The sequence below is a fragment of the Saccoglossus kowalevskii genome, chromosome 15 (genome assembly GCF_978046115.1).
Source record: "Saccoglossus kowalevskii chromosome 15, keSacKowa6.1, whole genome shotgun sequence".
In the NCBI taxonomy this organism is placed as follows: domain Eukaryota; kingdom Metazoa; phylum Hemichordata; class Enteropneusta; family Harrimaniidae; genus Saccoglossus; species Saccoglossus kowalevskii.
This window is the reverse complement of record NC_140655.1, coordinates 29961049-29977787: the sequence shown is the minus strand read 5'-3', so window position 1 is coordinate 29977787 and position 16739 is coordinate 29961049. Positions and strand designations below refer to the sequence as shown.

Here is a 16739-nt window from a genome sequence, read left to right as displayed (position 1 = left end):
ATAGTTGAGGAAGGCTGAAGGGTTAGGATGGCTGGGAATCTCATCATCACCTCCTTCATGAGACACTGTATTATTTGTTTATCATATTTCCTATAGGAATAAGTGTTGAGAGGCATGCAAGGGCTCAGGGCAGCATACATGCATTGGAATACCAATGTATTGAATACAGTATTTGCTCTGTTGACCTTGACGGGGGGTACTTGAGAATTTAATTGTGTACTTTGTTTATTTGACAGCAAAAAGTAACAGTCCAGCTCCCAGAAGGAAAAACAAGCATGAGAGAGATCTGACATTGAACCAGTATTCATCAGGTGCTGGTAGAGAGGTTGGTATATACTTGTTTTCATTCAGTTCTTCAATAGTTGAAGTTGATCTGCCTGGCTTATGATTACCAGCAGGGATTAGGAACTAAAAAAGAGATTATCTATATTTCTAAGTCAAATCCTGAAAGTGACTTGTATCATTACATTTCATCTACTTATTCATCAATTTCTGCAGTGTACCATGTTGACTAGGTTACAGTGTTTCTATAGACCAGTCATGAAAGGAAGCACATTTATTTGAAATGCTAATCACCATATAATTAAAATAATTTACATCTTTTAGAAAAAACAGTTATGCACATATCATTAATATGGATAAGGAAAAGTGTCAAAAAATCAAGACCATCTTGAACTTGGCCCACTTTGTTAACAAGGCGGTATGTGTCTTGGCACAAAAATATTTTTAAAAAATTATAAAAAACTGCTGGAAAACCTGAATACTCAGTTGAAAGATGACAATGTAGATATACCCGGTATTTATACATAAAAATATAACAAAAACAACAAAGTGTGTGGATATGAAATTAATGATGATAATCCCACCTGTATAGACTGAACTTTATAGTTTGTTAACCTTTTCCATACAAACCTGAAAATAAGAACATCATGATTGGCTTACACATTGATGACATCATTACTAATATGCAAATTACAATAGCTGTCTCCAGAGGATGTTGTTTCTAATTTGCATATAAATGCAAAGGGAATGCCATTGCTGTCCACTTCACTTCCTATGTCTGTCATCCAGCTGGCATCCTAGATCATTACAATCAATTTCATGTCCTGTCTGTGTCTTAGATAACTTGTGATCTGATTTTATCATCTGTTAAGTTAGAAATGCAGGTATGATTGAATGAGACAGGAATTTAAAACCATAGTCTTTCTAGTATAATAATTATGTCTTTATTTTTGGTGAACTGACATGTTATAATCTGTTGTTCACCTGCTATCTTAATGTGTGATGAGAGGTAATAATTTGTATGCAAATCTATATACAATATGCACATATTTAATTAGTGGGCATCCAGTAAAACTTGCACATGATTAATTAGTTTGGTAACCATGGCTACAATCATGCAAAGATCAATAAAATTAACAAAATAAATATAAAATCAAACTAGTGTGGACAAAATTTTTGTTTTTAATAGTGCATCTTCTGTAAGTGATTCAAATAATTTATTTTTTGTGACAGGCTACTGCTGGTTTAGGAGGACAGTACTCGCTGCGTGATTTTGACTTGATTCGTGTTATTGGACGTGGTAGTTATGCCAAGGTACTGATGGTAGAATTGAAGAAAACTAAACGCATCTATGCAATGAAAGTTATTAAAAAAGAGTTAGTCACTGATGATGAGGTAGGTTCTTTTCAAACAATACACCCAAGTATTTGTACTTGCAAGATAAGTTGCTCTGACAGTAACTGTTTCAATACTGATGGGAAATTGTGACCATTTGATCCAAATTAACAAAAAATTATGATGAACATAAAGAGATCATGTGATGAACATAAAGTGATCATGTGGTGAACATGAAGTGATCATGACATGAGCATGAAGTGATCCTGTGAAAAACATGAAGTGATCATGATATGAACATGAAGTGATCATGAAGTGATCATGATATGAACATGAAGTGATCATGTGGTGATCATGTGGTGAACATGAAGTGATCATGACATGAACATGAAGTGATCATGTGATGAACATGAATTGATCATGTGGTAAACATGAAGTTATCACGACATGAACATGATGTGATCATGTGATGAACATGACGTGATCATGACATGAACATGAAGTGATCATGATATGAACATGATCATGACATGAACATTGAAGTGATCATGACACGAACATTGGAGTGATCATGACACGAACATGAAGTGATCATGACATGAACATGAAGTGATCATGACATGAACATGATGTGATCATGATATGAACATGAAGTGACCATAATACCTAATTTGACCTATAATGTTTTATGTGTTTCAGGACATAGACTGGGTACAGACAGAAAAGCATGTATTTGAGACTGCATCTAACCATCCATTTTTAGTGGGGTTGCATTCGTGCTTCCAAACACCTAGCAGGTTAGTTCATTCTCAGGAAAGTTGTTTTTATTTTATTTTTAATTAATATATTTCTGAACCAGAATGTATGGCATATATTATGTCTACAGATCAGAAAATATAAGTAGATTAAAGCACTGCTGACTTATGGTAGCAACATTGAAAAAACAAGTTAAAACTGGACCAAATAATGACAGACATACTTCCGATAATAGGTTGTTGGTTGCATGTCTGTAGTTGTTTGTCCATAGCTAAAAAACTAAGGCAGATACAAGTTGTATTAGCATGTTTAGTAGCTTTTAGAGAATGTCTGAATCACAGATAAATTTTAACTCATTTTTTCTCCAGGTTGATGCCTTAAATTACTGTGGGCCGGTAATAGTAAAATAAGAGCTTCAGAATCTAACTTACAGAGTCGGAATAATAAAATATGGCAGAAACATTGACATCATGCTGTCATAAATGCTAATATACTGCCATCGAAAAACACTGCATTTTGACTTTAATGTGAGGGTTTTGAAGCACTCAATTGTTTTTGACATCTTTTCTTGATATTGTTATGCTCTAGTATTCATATAGATTATTCTCCATTACAGGTTATTCTTTGTGATAGAGTTTGTGAATGGCGGTGACTTGATGTTCCACATGCAACGACAAAGAAGACTCCCAGAAGAACATGCCAGATTTTACGCATCAGAAATCTCATTAGCTCTCAATTTTTTACATGAAAAAGGTGGGTGATGCTTAATTAGTTTTTTTTTCTATAACTTTACATTTCCTTGCTGTCAGGTACATAGCAATTGAGACCCCAACTTGCCATACCTACCCGATTTATTCAATAATTTTGTTTAATTTTGTTTAATTTAATCTCTTTACATTTTTTGCTGTTGTGTACATACATAACAATTGTGATCCTTTACTTTCCTGAGACACTTGCATTTTCAGCATTTTAGGGGATCATCAAATTAGTCAAATTGCACTTGAAACAGTCACTTCAATCGGAACCTTCTTAATGAATCAAATTTCATGCAAATCGTGTTCCCTCTAGGATTTGTTAGATGAACACCTGTCTCTTGTGATTTCCTGTCTGTTTCTTTGAGCTTTATACATGTTACATAAGAACTTGTAAAATCGGTTGCCATTGTCAATTGTTGACATTTTGTAATTTCTAGTTTGTTGTGTCAAACGTGTTCCAAAGCAGGATTGAAAAACTACTTTACATATTGGATTTTAGGTTGCCCATATAAAAAATAAATTAGGTTCTTACACGTACAACTCACTAATGCTGTTATCTGACATGTACAACTCACAAGAGCTGTGATCTGACACACACAACTCACAATCAGTGATCTGACACATACAACTCACAAATGCTGTGATCTGACAGGTACAACTCACAATCACTGTGATCTGACACATACAACTCACAAATACTGTGATCTGACAGGTACAACTCACAAACACTGTGATCTGACACATACAACTCACAAATACTGTGATCTGACAGGTACAACTCACAAACACTGTGATCTGAAATGCACAACTCACAAACGCTGTGATCTGACACATACAACTCACAAATGCTGTGATCTGACATGCACAACTCACAAACGCTGTGATCTGACATGTACAACTCACAAATGCTGTGATCTGACATGTACAACTCACAAATGCTGTGATCTGACATGCACAACTCACAAACACTGTGATCTGACACAACTCACAAATGCTGTGATCTGACACATACAACTCACAAACACTGTGATCTGACATGCACAACTGACAAACGCTGTGATCTGACATGCACAACTCACAAATGCTGTGATCTGACATGTACAACTCACAAATGCTGTAATCTGATACATACAACTCACAAACGCTGTGATCTGACATGCACAACTCACAAACGCTGTGATCTGACACATACAACTCACAAACACTGATCTGACATGCACAACTCACAAATTCTGTGATCTGACACATACAACTCACAAACGCTGTGATCTGACACATACAACTCACAAACACTGATCTGACACATACAACTCACAAACGTTGTGATCTGACACATACAACTCACAAATGCTGTGATCTGACACATACAACTCACAAACGCTGTGATCTGACACATACAACTCACAAACACTGATCTGACACATACAACTCACAAACACTGTGATCTGACACATACAACTCACAAATGCTGTGATCTGACACATGCAACTCACAAACGCTCTGATCTGACACATGCAACTCACAAACGCTCTGATCTGACACATACAACTCACAAACACTGATCTGACACATACAACTCACAAACGCTGTGATCTGACAGGTACAACTCACAAATGCTGTGACTACTAATTTCAGACTATAGCTCAATTTACTTTCAAATAATTTAGCAGATAATACAAGTTTAAGACAATGTGTCACAGTGACTTTCATTCCATAAATGCCCATATCACATCAAATCACAGAAGTTAGCAATTTATGATAAAATGACAATAGAACTCATGTTTCAAGCTGAGCTTCTGGTGTCAATATTTTGCTTTTTTTATATTTTTTAATTCATTAATACACCAAACATAGTTAAGGTGATATACACTATACTTATGCTAACATCTTGGTGGTGAGATATTTCAGTTAAACAACATTCATCCAGCTGCTGATTACGTGTGAATATTTTTTCTCCATCGTCACATTTAGTAACTGAAGGTTCATTTTGGCTCAGTATTCAACAATACAAACCTTTATCCAAAACCGTCTGCTCATAACGCTATGTTATGTCAACACTTTTATCCAGCGTCTCGTTATATGATGCTGTCATCACTTAATACGGTCACTTTAAAATTAATTACAATGTCAGACGACTGTCTTTGTAGGTTTAACGAAACGCACCAGAAGTAAATTGAATTTCTTTTTTTTTATTGACTAGTTCTCCAGATATGTATTTTATTTATTAGACTTCTTATCCAGTAAGCCCTTATTTCTGTGCTACTTTCTCACCGGAATCTGATTACTTACGGTCTCAGTGAGATTTACGTCATTGAACAAGACAGACGAAGTGGTTTCCCCGTCATAAAGTTGTCATACAAATATTTACCAACATTCAATGCAAGTTTTGAGTCTTGCGTACAAAATGTGACTGAGGTTTTGGGTTCTCTTAAGGCATTCAACTTCATTTACCAATTGGTGGCTATTTTTATTGGCTTATCCACAATAAAGTGTCAGGAAAGTCATAGTAGTGGCAAAATGTCTTTCGCCAGCATCATCGTCATTGCAAACTTTTCTTGTGAGTGTGATAACTCCAATAATATTCAGCCGATTGCTATCAAATTTTTATATGTGGTTAAGTATAGTTGATCTGTATCGATTTTGGAGTTAATTGTATATAGTGGGAAACTTTTGTTTTTAGTTCTTTAGTTTTTTTACGAATTCTTTAATTGTCACATGTTTTTTTTCTTTGAATTATTTGATTTTCCCTTTTCTCAGCATTTATTTCTTACCCGGTATGTAAATTGTATTAATAGAGGGCGCTCTTTAACTTTTTGTTCATAACTTCAGTCTACAAAATTTTAAATGAATTTAATACCAAATACATACTACAACTATTTGCATGTGCTGGTATTAATTACGGCTCAACTATTCGGCAAAATAGAGAGGGATGTGAAGTCATAATTTCTAGCATCTATCTAATCAGAAATTTGATCCAAAATTGAAATTTATTAGTCCTTTCTTGTGTCCGTGTGTCCGTGCATCCGGTTTTATGCTTTTATGGATGGATTTTGTTCAAACTTGGTACATACGTTGGACATTATGGGACCTTGATGCACATCATTTTATTTTTTAGATCCGATTTAAAATGGCCGACTGGTGGCCATTTTGTTATAATGAATGCAGTTCTAGTGCATGACATAGATATATTGATTTGACTAGCAAAATGGCAGCCATTTTCGTGCTAAAAAATCATCAAAAACCAAGCATTTTTGGCATTCCAGAACTGGATCTTGGCGTTTATGGATAGATTTTGTTCAAACTTGGTACATACATTAGAGATTATAGGTTCCTGATGCATGTAATTTTATTTTATGGCTGACTTGCTGCCATTTTGTTTGAATGAATGTGTTTCTAGAGCCATATCTCTGATATGCTTTGAGTGATTATGTTCAAATTGTATATATTCGTTTACATTGTGTTATGAATATATAGATGTATGGTGGAAATTTTGTTTTAATTAATGCTGTTCCAGAGCAATATTTCTCAATATGGACAAGTAGTCATTTGACGATCAGATACAAGATGTCAATCATTTTAATGTTAAAAAATCGTCATCATCATCTTCTGGATCCATACTTCTGACATGTTTATTTTCCAACTATATTACTATAAAAGAAACTATATATCTTAAATTTGATAACTAACAGGGACTGTGCCATGCATGGCTTGTTCTATATACATGTGTAGTGTAGAACTACTTTGTCATGACAATGACCAGTACAGTTTGTGATTTCAATAGAAATCATTTCAATCAGAAAGTTGTTTTTTTTGTCAACAAAGCGAAGCTGTTCTTATTACTAAATTGTCAGGATTTTACATCTTCCAATTTTTCTTAAAAACTGTTTAACTAAAAAGGCATCGTTTGAACAAATTGTATGTTCATATTTACAACATGTTAATGCAATTTTAATTAGGAAAACCCAATACAAGTCGTATCTTGAAATTATTTCATTCTGAGTCATTAACATTTTATATCCCATAAAAATCCAATTAGCGGGAATTGTATTTGATGCAGCTCTGCGGCTATAATTTTGATTAGTGTTTTAATTGTAATTGGAATAGATGGTGTTAGTGGTGTCATTAACTTTTGCTTGACGTTTATTATCTGTAATTAGTGTGTCTATTATCAAGGGTTTGTAAAATAATCAGTCTGAACTCAGACGGAAGGAGTAATTTACACACAAGGGAAATTTGCCAGACGAAGTGAAATTGAGTATGTATTGATGATTGCAAGTTTCAATCTTTTGCTGCCCAAGGGATGACCAAGTTTTTTTTTTTTTTTTTGGTTCTACAATTTAAGTATGTTGTTGTTTTTTTTTCTATAAATTTACTATCATTTATATCACACTAGAATAATTTGAATTCTGCTTCTAATCTTCCTAATTTTGTAACCTAGTTTCCTATTTGTGGTCTTCATGGAATTGCCGAGTGGAATCATGGAACATCACTGTTATTTTAAATGCTATTATGTTCTATAGTTTGTTTTGAGGTTAAAGTTAGAGCTAAGAGTCTCTGTCAAACTGTAATCAAATAAAAATGTCAGTACTGGGTAAAACATTGTAAAGACTAGCAACACAAAAACTGACCCAATGTAACTTATTCCTCATTAAAATTTATTGAGTACAACTTTGTATTTCCCTGTTGATTTATATCTCTCACAGGATTTTGTAATAAACAGTGAAAACTAATCTTCTAGATACTTTTTTTACAGCCTTCTTTTAAAATTGCAAAATTTTATTGAGTCTGATATCTCAGCTGCACATCTACCCCACAATGCAATGCAGTATTTGTAACTTTCCTCCAGTGTGTTGATTGACACTTGAGGGCGCCATAATCAGTATACCCTATTTGTGATATTATTAGCCCTTACATAAATGACATGTCAAAATAAACCAATAATAGATGGGCTAGTTTCCTAAATCTATTTTAAACTGCAACGGTTTAAGTATTGTACAGCCATACAAGCCCTACAATATACCCACATGTATATATACATGCATTCCTATAGACCACTTTCCCAGATAAGGAGTTTTACATGCGCGCGAATTCCGTTTTGGGGTGTTACGTAAGCTTGCACGCATGATATTGTGCTTCTGGGTGTACCAATCGACGTCACAAAAATAAAATTCTGTTCTATCAACTATCAGTAAACTTACATGTTTGTATTTTCCGCCATGACAAAGTAGGAGTATTTTTGCACCCCAGTTTTGCTACTTCCGGGAAAGTGGTATATTGGTACAGAGTAGTATGTTCTTAATAGAAGTAATTTTGTTGTTATTTCCTGTAACAATACCAGCTTATACATGTATGATGGATTTCTGTAAAAGTTAGGTCATGACACTGTTGTTTTCAAAGCACATAGTTGACCTTATTTCACTGATTTTTACCTTGCTTGTATAAAGCGGCAAAGTATGTCTGGGTTACCATGTCTGTTATTTAACACTTTGCTGTGACCAGGATAACTCAAGTAATTTGTGTCCAATCTTAATTAAACTTAAGAGGTTTTCTTTCCTGCAGGTATAATATATCGTGATCTGAAGTTAGACAACGTTCTGCTTGACAGTGAAGGTCATATCAAATTAACCGATTATGGTATGTGTAAGGAAGGTCTTCGTCCAGGTGACACGACTAGTACGTTCTGTGGTACACCAAACTATATCGCACCAGAGATACTACGTGGAGAAGACTATGGTGAGTATATGTTGATCTTTTCATCAGAGACTAATATAGACTTAGCAAGTAGTGTTTTGCAGGCTTATTATAGGCTGTAATTTTAGCAAGAGATCAGAATTTTGATGTTTTTCCCTTGAATATGTGATTTTAGTTATACTGGAAATGATAAAAAGCTAGGAGCAGATGTGTTTATTTCAATGCGGTCACTGTCACACCTTAAGGTGTCAAAATTAAATTACACCAAGGTGTGTTAGTGATGACATTGCAATAGAACTAATCAACAGTCATACTGGATATGCTGGAGTTGGTATGTTAATGGGCAAATAGACATGTAGAAACATAAACATCTGTTGTGTACTTCCACAGGCAATCATCATGTTGTTGTTGTTGTTGTTGTTAAAGATTGTGTGTTACAGTTAATGTAAAATTGTCTACCACCACCAACACTGTTCACAATAAACTGAAAAATTACATTATAACGCACTTAGTTTCAAAGATGAAGAATTATTGGCCGGTCACTAGTAGCATAGTGGTTGTCGCATCAGACTCGTGATCAGTAGACCCAAGTTCAAATCCTACCTTAGGCTGAACATCAAAAGGGTCGACCCATACCCTGGGTGAGTGTGCCACAGACTCAATGGGAAGGCCAATTCCACTGGCCGAGATTTATTCACTTACGAATGCGAATTTGGGGGAAACCTTGGTTAACGTCCGCAGATGTTTGTGTTCGACCGAGCCTGGTTGACGCCAGTATAGCACATTAAATTGCCATTTTATAGGAAGATGGCAGCACAGCCCTGTCACATAGTGCATTTTGCCACAGAAGTCTGGGACTATGTGTCAGCACTAGCACTTGCGATTTACACATGCAAAAAAAAAGTCAGGAGAGACAACAGTGACATTCAATTTCCAGAACTGTCGCCTGGCACAAAAATATTTAAAAAAAAAAAAGAATTATTGGCAAGACACTGTGGGCAGAAAGTAATCCCTAATGTCTTCAGTTGCATCTTTTGTTATCCATTGAAATTGAAATTCTGAATACTGTGTTACCACTATTAATACACCTAAGACAGCAGCAGAGTATCAATGGTCAGTGTATGTCATTTATGATATTAACTGAGATGCAACTTTAATAAAGCAGTATAATAAATACAGTATGGTGTGATATTAACGTAGTGGGTTACTGTCTAATTCATGTGTTTTATTTATGTTCAGATTTCAGTGTTGATTGGTGGGCACTTGGTGTACTCATGTTTGAAATGTTAGCTGGACGATCACCGTTTGATATTGTTGGAAGTGCTGAAAATCCTGATCAGAACACTGAAGATTATTTATTCCAAGGTAGAAACTGTTTCTAGTAACATTAGAACCATGTGTGAATTTGGTGATACTTTTGCATATTACAGTTATCATTACAGTGAACATTACATAGGCTGTGTGTTTGATCCCCTTCAATTTGCCGACTACTCACTCAGTAATATTGATATATTTAAACAGATAAGGACTGTATGTGTAAGATATTGCTCAGCATCAATGAATAAACCATTTATTTTTCCCATTTTCAGTTATTTTAGAGAAACCGATTCGCATACCACGATCATTATCAGTCAAAGCAGCTTCAGTACTTAAGGGATTCCTTAACAAGGTAGGCAGACTAATCTAGAACTAGAAATTGGTTAATGAGTTCTGGCACACAGACACAAATAACTCTCATTTATCTGTGCATGATGCTATACTCTCTCAGTACATTGAGATTTTTTTTTAAATTTACTAAAAATCTAAATATGAATTTAGTTAAATGATATAAAGTGTGTATGAGAAGTGGTTGTTTTTTATTGTTTTCTGTTCTCAATTATCAAGTAAAGTATTAATTAATTATTACTAAGGTAATACTTAATAAAATCCAGAGAACTCCTACATATGGACTAGTAATGTTTCAGACCAGTCACACAAAAAATCACACTCTCCTCAGATTCACAGATTGTTAAATATAAAACAACTTCTTTTCTTCTCCATTTTATAATACTTTGTTTTCATTGATAGAATCCAGCAGAGAGACTAGGTTGTCATCCACAAACAGGTTTTGCTGATATCCAGTCACATCCATTCTTTCGGACCATTGAATGGGACCAGGTAGGGAATATAGATATTATGCTACTCATTGTTAGTGTACAATCAATATTCATATTTTTAGTTCCACTGTCGACTTTGTCAGGCGGAGCTCATCATATTAATTGTCAGGTTTCGTTCGCCGTCGCCTGTGTCAACTTTTCACTTTACAACTTCTTCTTGATGATACCTTTAATTCTCTAATTTTGATGAATATTTTTGTCGTTTTTTGGTAAGAAGTGATATTTTCGAATTTTTGTTGAAAACCACATTTTGATTGCTTTGATATTATACACCTCAGATAGACCTCTCTTATATTTGTTGAACCGCAAGTCTGATGGATTTGATATTATACATATATGTATAGGTACTACAGATAGACCTCTCTCAGAGTTGTTCATTTCCTGATGATATCTTCAGTTCTTTAATTGAAATGTGCTTTGCTAACAGCGGAGCTATCTCAGCCGACAGGCTGCTTGTTTCATATTTTCAAACTTTTTGCCTCAATAACATAGTTCAGTTTTGACCACTTGTGCCAGAAATAATTTCTCAAAATTGTGTTGCTAATTCAAATCAAAGTGTTTCTACAAATTATTTTTCAGATTGAAGCTCGTCAAGTAACTCCGCCCTACAAGCCCTATGTGCTCACAGATCGAGATTTAGAAAATTTTGATCCCCAGTTTACAAGTGAACCTGTACAACTCACACCAGATGATCAGTATGTAGTTCTTAACATCTCTATTCTAATTTGTGTTTCAGATATGAGACCTCACTCACATCTAGAGAAAGTGGCAAATCATCTATCTCTCAATTTCATTTTAATTTTAGCGCCAAAAACAATAAAATTTACTTCTCTGTAACAAGACATTCTGCATTTGCTTCAAACTTATCCGCACACATTCAAATTTTTAAAATTTGTCCTTATGTGGAGTGAAATTCGTCGCCAATATTGACACGTTCAAGGTTATTGATGTTTCATTTAAACACATGTGCACGATGGCAGTAGAATCACTGAACCACTGAAAGTAAACCCTTGCATAGCACAAAACATTTTTTGTTGCCATTTTGGGCGATAATCTTTCATTAAATTATTTTACAAGCAAGAATTATAAATATAAAGTTATCATGAGCATACCACAAAGTATGCATATGTTGTTCACTTGTCCATTCAATATAGCGCCCTGTATAATGCCCTGTATTGGTCTGATCATTTTAGTTACCATGCACTATTACACATATAAGCAAACTAAGTCATATTTTAATATTCCAATATACAATACGATTTTTGGCTCAAGTGTGTTTCTATAGGAGACGTGCTTGTAATAGAGCAAATATGGTATTTATAAATGGTGTATTCCCTCGAAGACTCAGATTTCTTTTGATAAATAAATTCGTAGCATATGCAGGAGTTATGTGTTTCATACTGTAAAATGACTAAATTTCACTGATTTACCAATTCAGGCATATTAAATGGGTTTTAAATTCACGGTTTTATCATTTGGATAATGTGTTTTATGCTAAATTTTACATATTCACTGGGTTTTAATTAAGCGCATTTTCCAGTCAGCGAAATAAGCGAAATTAAAACCCAGTGAATAATTAATCCTTTTACAGTATTTACTTGTAGACCATTCAGCTATTTTGGAAACGGAGACTAAGTTAGGAAAAAAAATGGGTTTCTAGAATACATTGACAGTATATGTACTGGTGATGTTTGCCAATATTTTTCAAACCATTATACCATATCTGTTCTATTAGAAATGTATCTCCAATAGTAGCGCATATAAACTATAAATTGCATTGGCTGTATTCCAAATCATTAATTATTACAGCTCAGTTTCTAGTCACCGATTTAATTTATTCTCTTTCATTTTTCAACAGAAAAGCCATTAATAAGATTGACCAATCAGAGTTTGAGGGATTTGAATATGTAAATCCACTTCTTATGTCAGGTGAAGATGCTGTGTAGAACAACCAATCAGAATCAGCCATCATCAATCATATATCCATTACCAGTTTGAAGGTCTTAAATTGAGAGGTCCAAAATTGTTCTTAAACACATGGACCTATAAAATAGATTTTAATTTTAAGCACCATATGGATCTTAAATTGGTCTTAAATAGCAAAAGTATTGGTCAATGGGTCTTAAAAATGGCAACATATATGGGCTATTTATTCCCATTAGACGTCTTAAGACCCTGTGCAAAGGTCTATGATTTAAGAGCCTGTCAATAATGAGGTAATACTGAGTATACAAAGGGTAGGCTTTATTTTAAACATTCTTTTATTTAAAACTCTTCAAACTGGTATTGGATCTCTGGATTTACCATGAAGAGAACATTATATGAGACATTCTAAGAATAGCATGGGTGTGTGAAGACTAAATGTGATAGATATGGCGCATTAAATGTACAACTGGTATATTTAGCCAATCAGAACACAGTTTCATTACATAGTGGATGTGCCTGTCATATTTACTAAAACTTGTTCTCATTGGCTAAAACTTGCCCATATATGGTTATGAATTGGCTAAATGGTTTAAGTAAATTACATTAATTTATTACAGAACGTATCTATTGCAGGGTGTCACTGAAAATGAAAAATTGTGTTGTGTTTCTAAATATCCTGCAAACTTTCCAAGTAAATTTGTAATGATTTTGTAAATTTGTAATAAATATAGCTTACTGTATGATGGTGTCAAGTATCAATCAGATTTTAACACAAAATGTCAATCAAAATGTATTCCTATGCTAATGAGGTACACATGCACCATTTGTATGCTAATGAGTACATATGCTGCTATGCAAATTGTATGCTAATGAGGTATACATGCACAATTTTTATGCTAATGAAGTACATGTGCAACTTTGTATGCTAATGAAGTACATGTGCAACTTCGTATGCTAATGAGGTACACATGCACAATTTTTATGCTAATGAAGTACATGTGCAACTTTGTATGCTAATGAGGTACACATGCACAATTTGTATGCTAATGAAGTACATGTGCAACTTTGTATGCTAATGAGGTACATGTGCAACTTTGTATGCTAATGAGGTATACATGCACAATTTTTATGCTAATGAAGTACATGTGCAACTTTGTATGCTAATGAGGTACACATGCACAATTTGTATGCTAATGAAGTACATGTGCAACTTTGTATTAAAGCAAATGCAGTATATTATATTGCTAGGGGACTTTGTATGCTAATGAAATACACATGGTACACTTTGTATGCTAATGCAGTATATAATGCACATTATGAATGCTGAGGTTTGTATTCTAATGAGATACACATGGTACACTCTGTATGCTAATGCAGTATATAATGCACATTATGAATGCTGAGGTTTGTATTCTAATGAGGTACACATGTGATTATCTGTATGGTAATGTGGTTCACATGAAACTATTATACTGCTCATGCAAAATATGTATGCCAATAATGTCCACATGCTGACTGTATGGTAATGAGGTTCAGGTATTAACTATTTATGCTAATGAGGTTTTTTTGCTACTGGTTTGGTACTAAATATGCTAATGAGATACATATGCCTGTTAAATATGCTAATGAGATACATATGCCTGTTATAACTATAAAGATGTGCTTATATTCTAAATATGCTGATTAGTGCTGCACGTCTACTAAATATAGTAATTAGTTGTCCATGCTTACTAAGTATGCAGATTTAATATGCCAAGTGTTGAATGTTGAACCAAGTATGTCTCACATTTTCAGTGATTTCCTGTTTTATACAAGTTGTTTTGCATTAATGTGCATTCTGGGTGCTTATATTATGCAAACTTAATGGCCTTGACTGATTGATTACATGTGCCTTTATGGTGGTTACATTTTTCGTTTTAAATATGTGACGATGTAACTCTTTGGTCTCTGTATAATTGTTACCACTAAAACTGTAAACCATTGAATTTTCACCCCTTAGGAATGTTTTCTGATATTTTGGTAAAGTCAATTTGACTTTTTTTCGTGCACGATTTATTTTCTATGGTACATGATTCATTATGTGCTATGGAATATCTTTGTAGTGTAGATGCAAAACTGTGCAAGATGGAACTGTCTTACCATATCTTGCACACACTTACCATATGTGTTTTTGTATATATATATATGTTGCCTATGAATAACATGAGTTCTTTTATTAAACTGCAATACATTCATATTGCTCCACTCACTTGACTTTCTTCAGTCCTTCAATTTTTTTTTTTATAATTTAAAGAAGGAACATTCTTGGGTTTCCTCATTTACTATGTTTTGTACTTGTATTATTAGCATCTCATTTGTAAATGGGATGGGGGAAGGGTTGGGTTCAATTTGTGGGGTTGAAACATTGAGTCAGACCTTGTGTCTGAAAAGTTTTAGATGAAACAGTGCTGAGAAAAGGCTGTAGAAAAAGTAAAAAGTTTGGAAGTGTTTGGTTGAACACGTGGCGTTGAAAAATGCTAGGTCTTGATGTGTTGAGTGAAGAATTACAATGTTAAGGAAGAAGCCTAATCATGATTTAAAATACTCAGAGAATTTATTCATTTAACAATAAATTGTACGTCTGGGCAATATAAGGATATTGACTTAAACAAATAGTGTGGGGGTCACCAGCCAGGAAAATGATGGCTGTATTTTAGTGAATTGTGATATTATAGTGCTTTTACCATGGATTCCTATGGCAGAGATATTATGTTATATACTATGAATGATGGGGTATTTATTGTCTTTTTCAATTATTTCAGAAATCTGGGTTTTTAAAAGTGACAAAAAATGCAACTTTTCTTTAACATTGTGCTCTGTGAAATTTTTGAAAAACATTAGGACAAGTTTCTCAAAACACACAAAAGAATTCTAGTTTATGGTTCCTGGAGACAATAGCTTCATGATTTTACACAAATAAATGAACATTGTCATGCGATTTATGACCAACTTTCTCAAAAATTATGAGTACCTAGGCTTCTACCTTAACATTGATTTGCTTATTTGTGAACATTATCACTGGAGCATTTTATTAATCATGAAATACTATTGTCTAAACATTTGCTTTGCAATAACTTTGTCCAATCACTGTTGAGGTTACATTTTGAGGGGAGATAACTGTGCCTTTATATAAGAAATGTTTTTTTCTTCAAAGATTCTCGCAAAATTTGAGATTTAATTCGCCTCCTATGAATAAGGGATGCAGTTTATCAGTTCTGTTTACAACACTCTGAGTAATTACATGTCTGTTATTGGAGTATATCGACTCACAGGTGAAATCCTTCGGTTATTTGTTGTCACTTCAATAAGGTGCATTGTTTATATATTTTCATGTAGCTGAGTATATTTTTTACAAGTATATATTTAAGTCTTGCTAAACTTTCTAGCATTTTGAAACAAATTTATTTGCTTTATATTTCTAGTTTTTGTTTTCTGAGAAATAACGATACACCTCACAGTAGAGGTAGTTTTGTACCGGGGAACAAAAAGGATGCTTTTTTTATACTTAATTTACTTGGTAAAAAACTGTATTGTTAATAAACATAGTAGATCTGATCACCCTGGCTCATTGTTGTGTACACTGTGGATTTAATTTGTTGTCTCGCGTCTTGTTTGATACAAATCTGATGAAATTACATGTATAACATCTAATGCTTAAAGGCCCAATTCACTTGCCCTGGGCAAGTGTGAATTGGAGGTGTGGCTATGCTAATGAGTGTTGTTAATCACTTGCATAGCCTATGACGCATCCTGTTTCAGCGGTCCAACATCACGTGACTTTGATTGACAGGAGTTAATT

The 16739-nt window shown here is 34.0% G+C and overlaps 1 protein-coding gene and 1 non-coding gene across 4 annotated transcripts in view; both read left to right on the top strand.

Annotated features, from left to right (window-relative positions):
* The window catches only part of LOC100368115 (protein kinase C iota type-like), a 116549-nt gene extending 100054 nt beyond the window's left edge, over positions 1-16495 (top strand). For 2 of the 3 annotated variants that reach the window (XM_085490704.1, XM_085490705.1), the window contains 10 exons: positions 237-325; positions 1516-1677; positions 2317-2414; positions 2990-3126; positions 8688-8861; positions 10059-10184; positions 10409-10488; positions 10887-10976; positions 11555-11670; positions 12834-16495. In XM_085490704.1, the coding sequence (XP_085346830.1) occupies positions 237-325; positions 1516-1677; positions 2317-2414; positions 2990-3126; positions 8688-8861; positions 10059-10184; positions 10409-10488; positions 10887-10976; positions 11555-11670; positions 12834-12921 (1160 nt within the window). In that variant the 3' untranslated portion in view covers positions 12922-16495. The remainder of the gene's footprint in view (positions 1-236; positions 326-1515; positions 1678-2316; positions 2415-2989; positions 3127-8687; positions 8862-10058; positions 10185-10408; positions 10489-10886; positions 10977-11554; positions 11671-12833) is intronic. The other variant, XR_014926589.1, reaches the window with a different exon arrangement.
* On the top strand, positions 9027-9119 carry Mir2011 (microRNA mir-2011). Its single transcript, NR_037565.1, has one exon. It is a non-coding gene; the product is annotated as a microRNA mir-2011 (primary transcript).
* Positions 16496-16739: the final 244 nt, after the last annotated feature.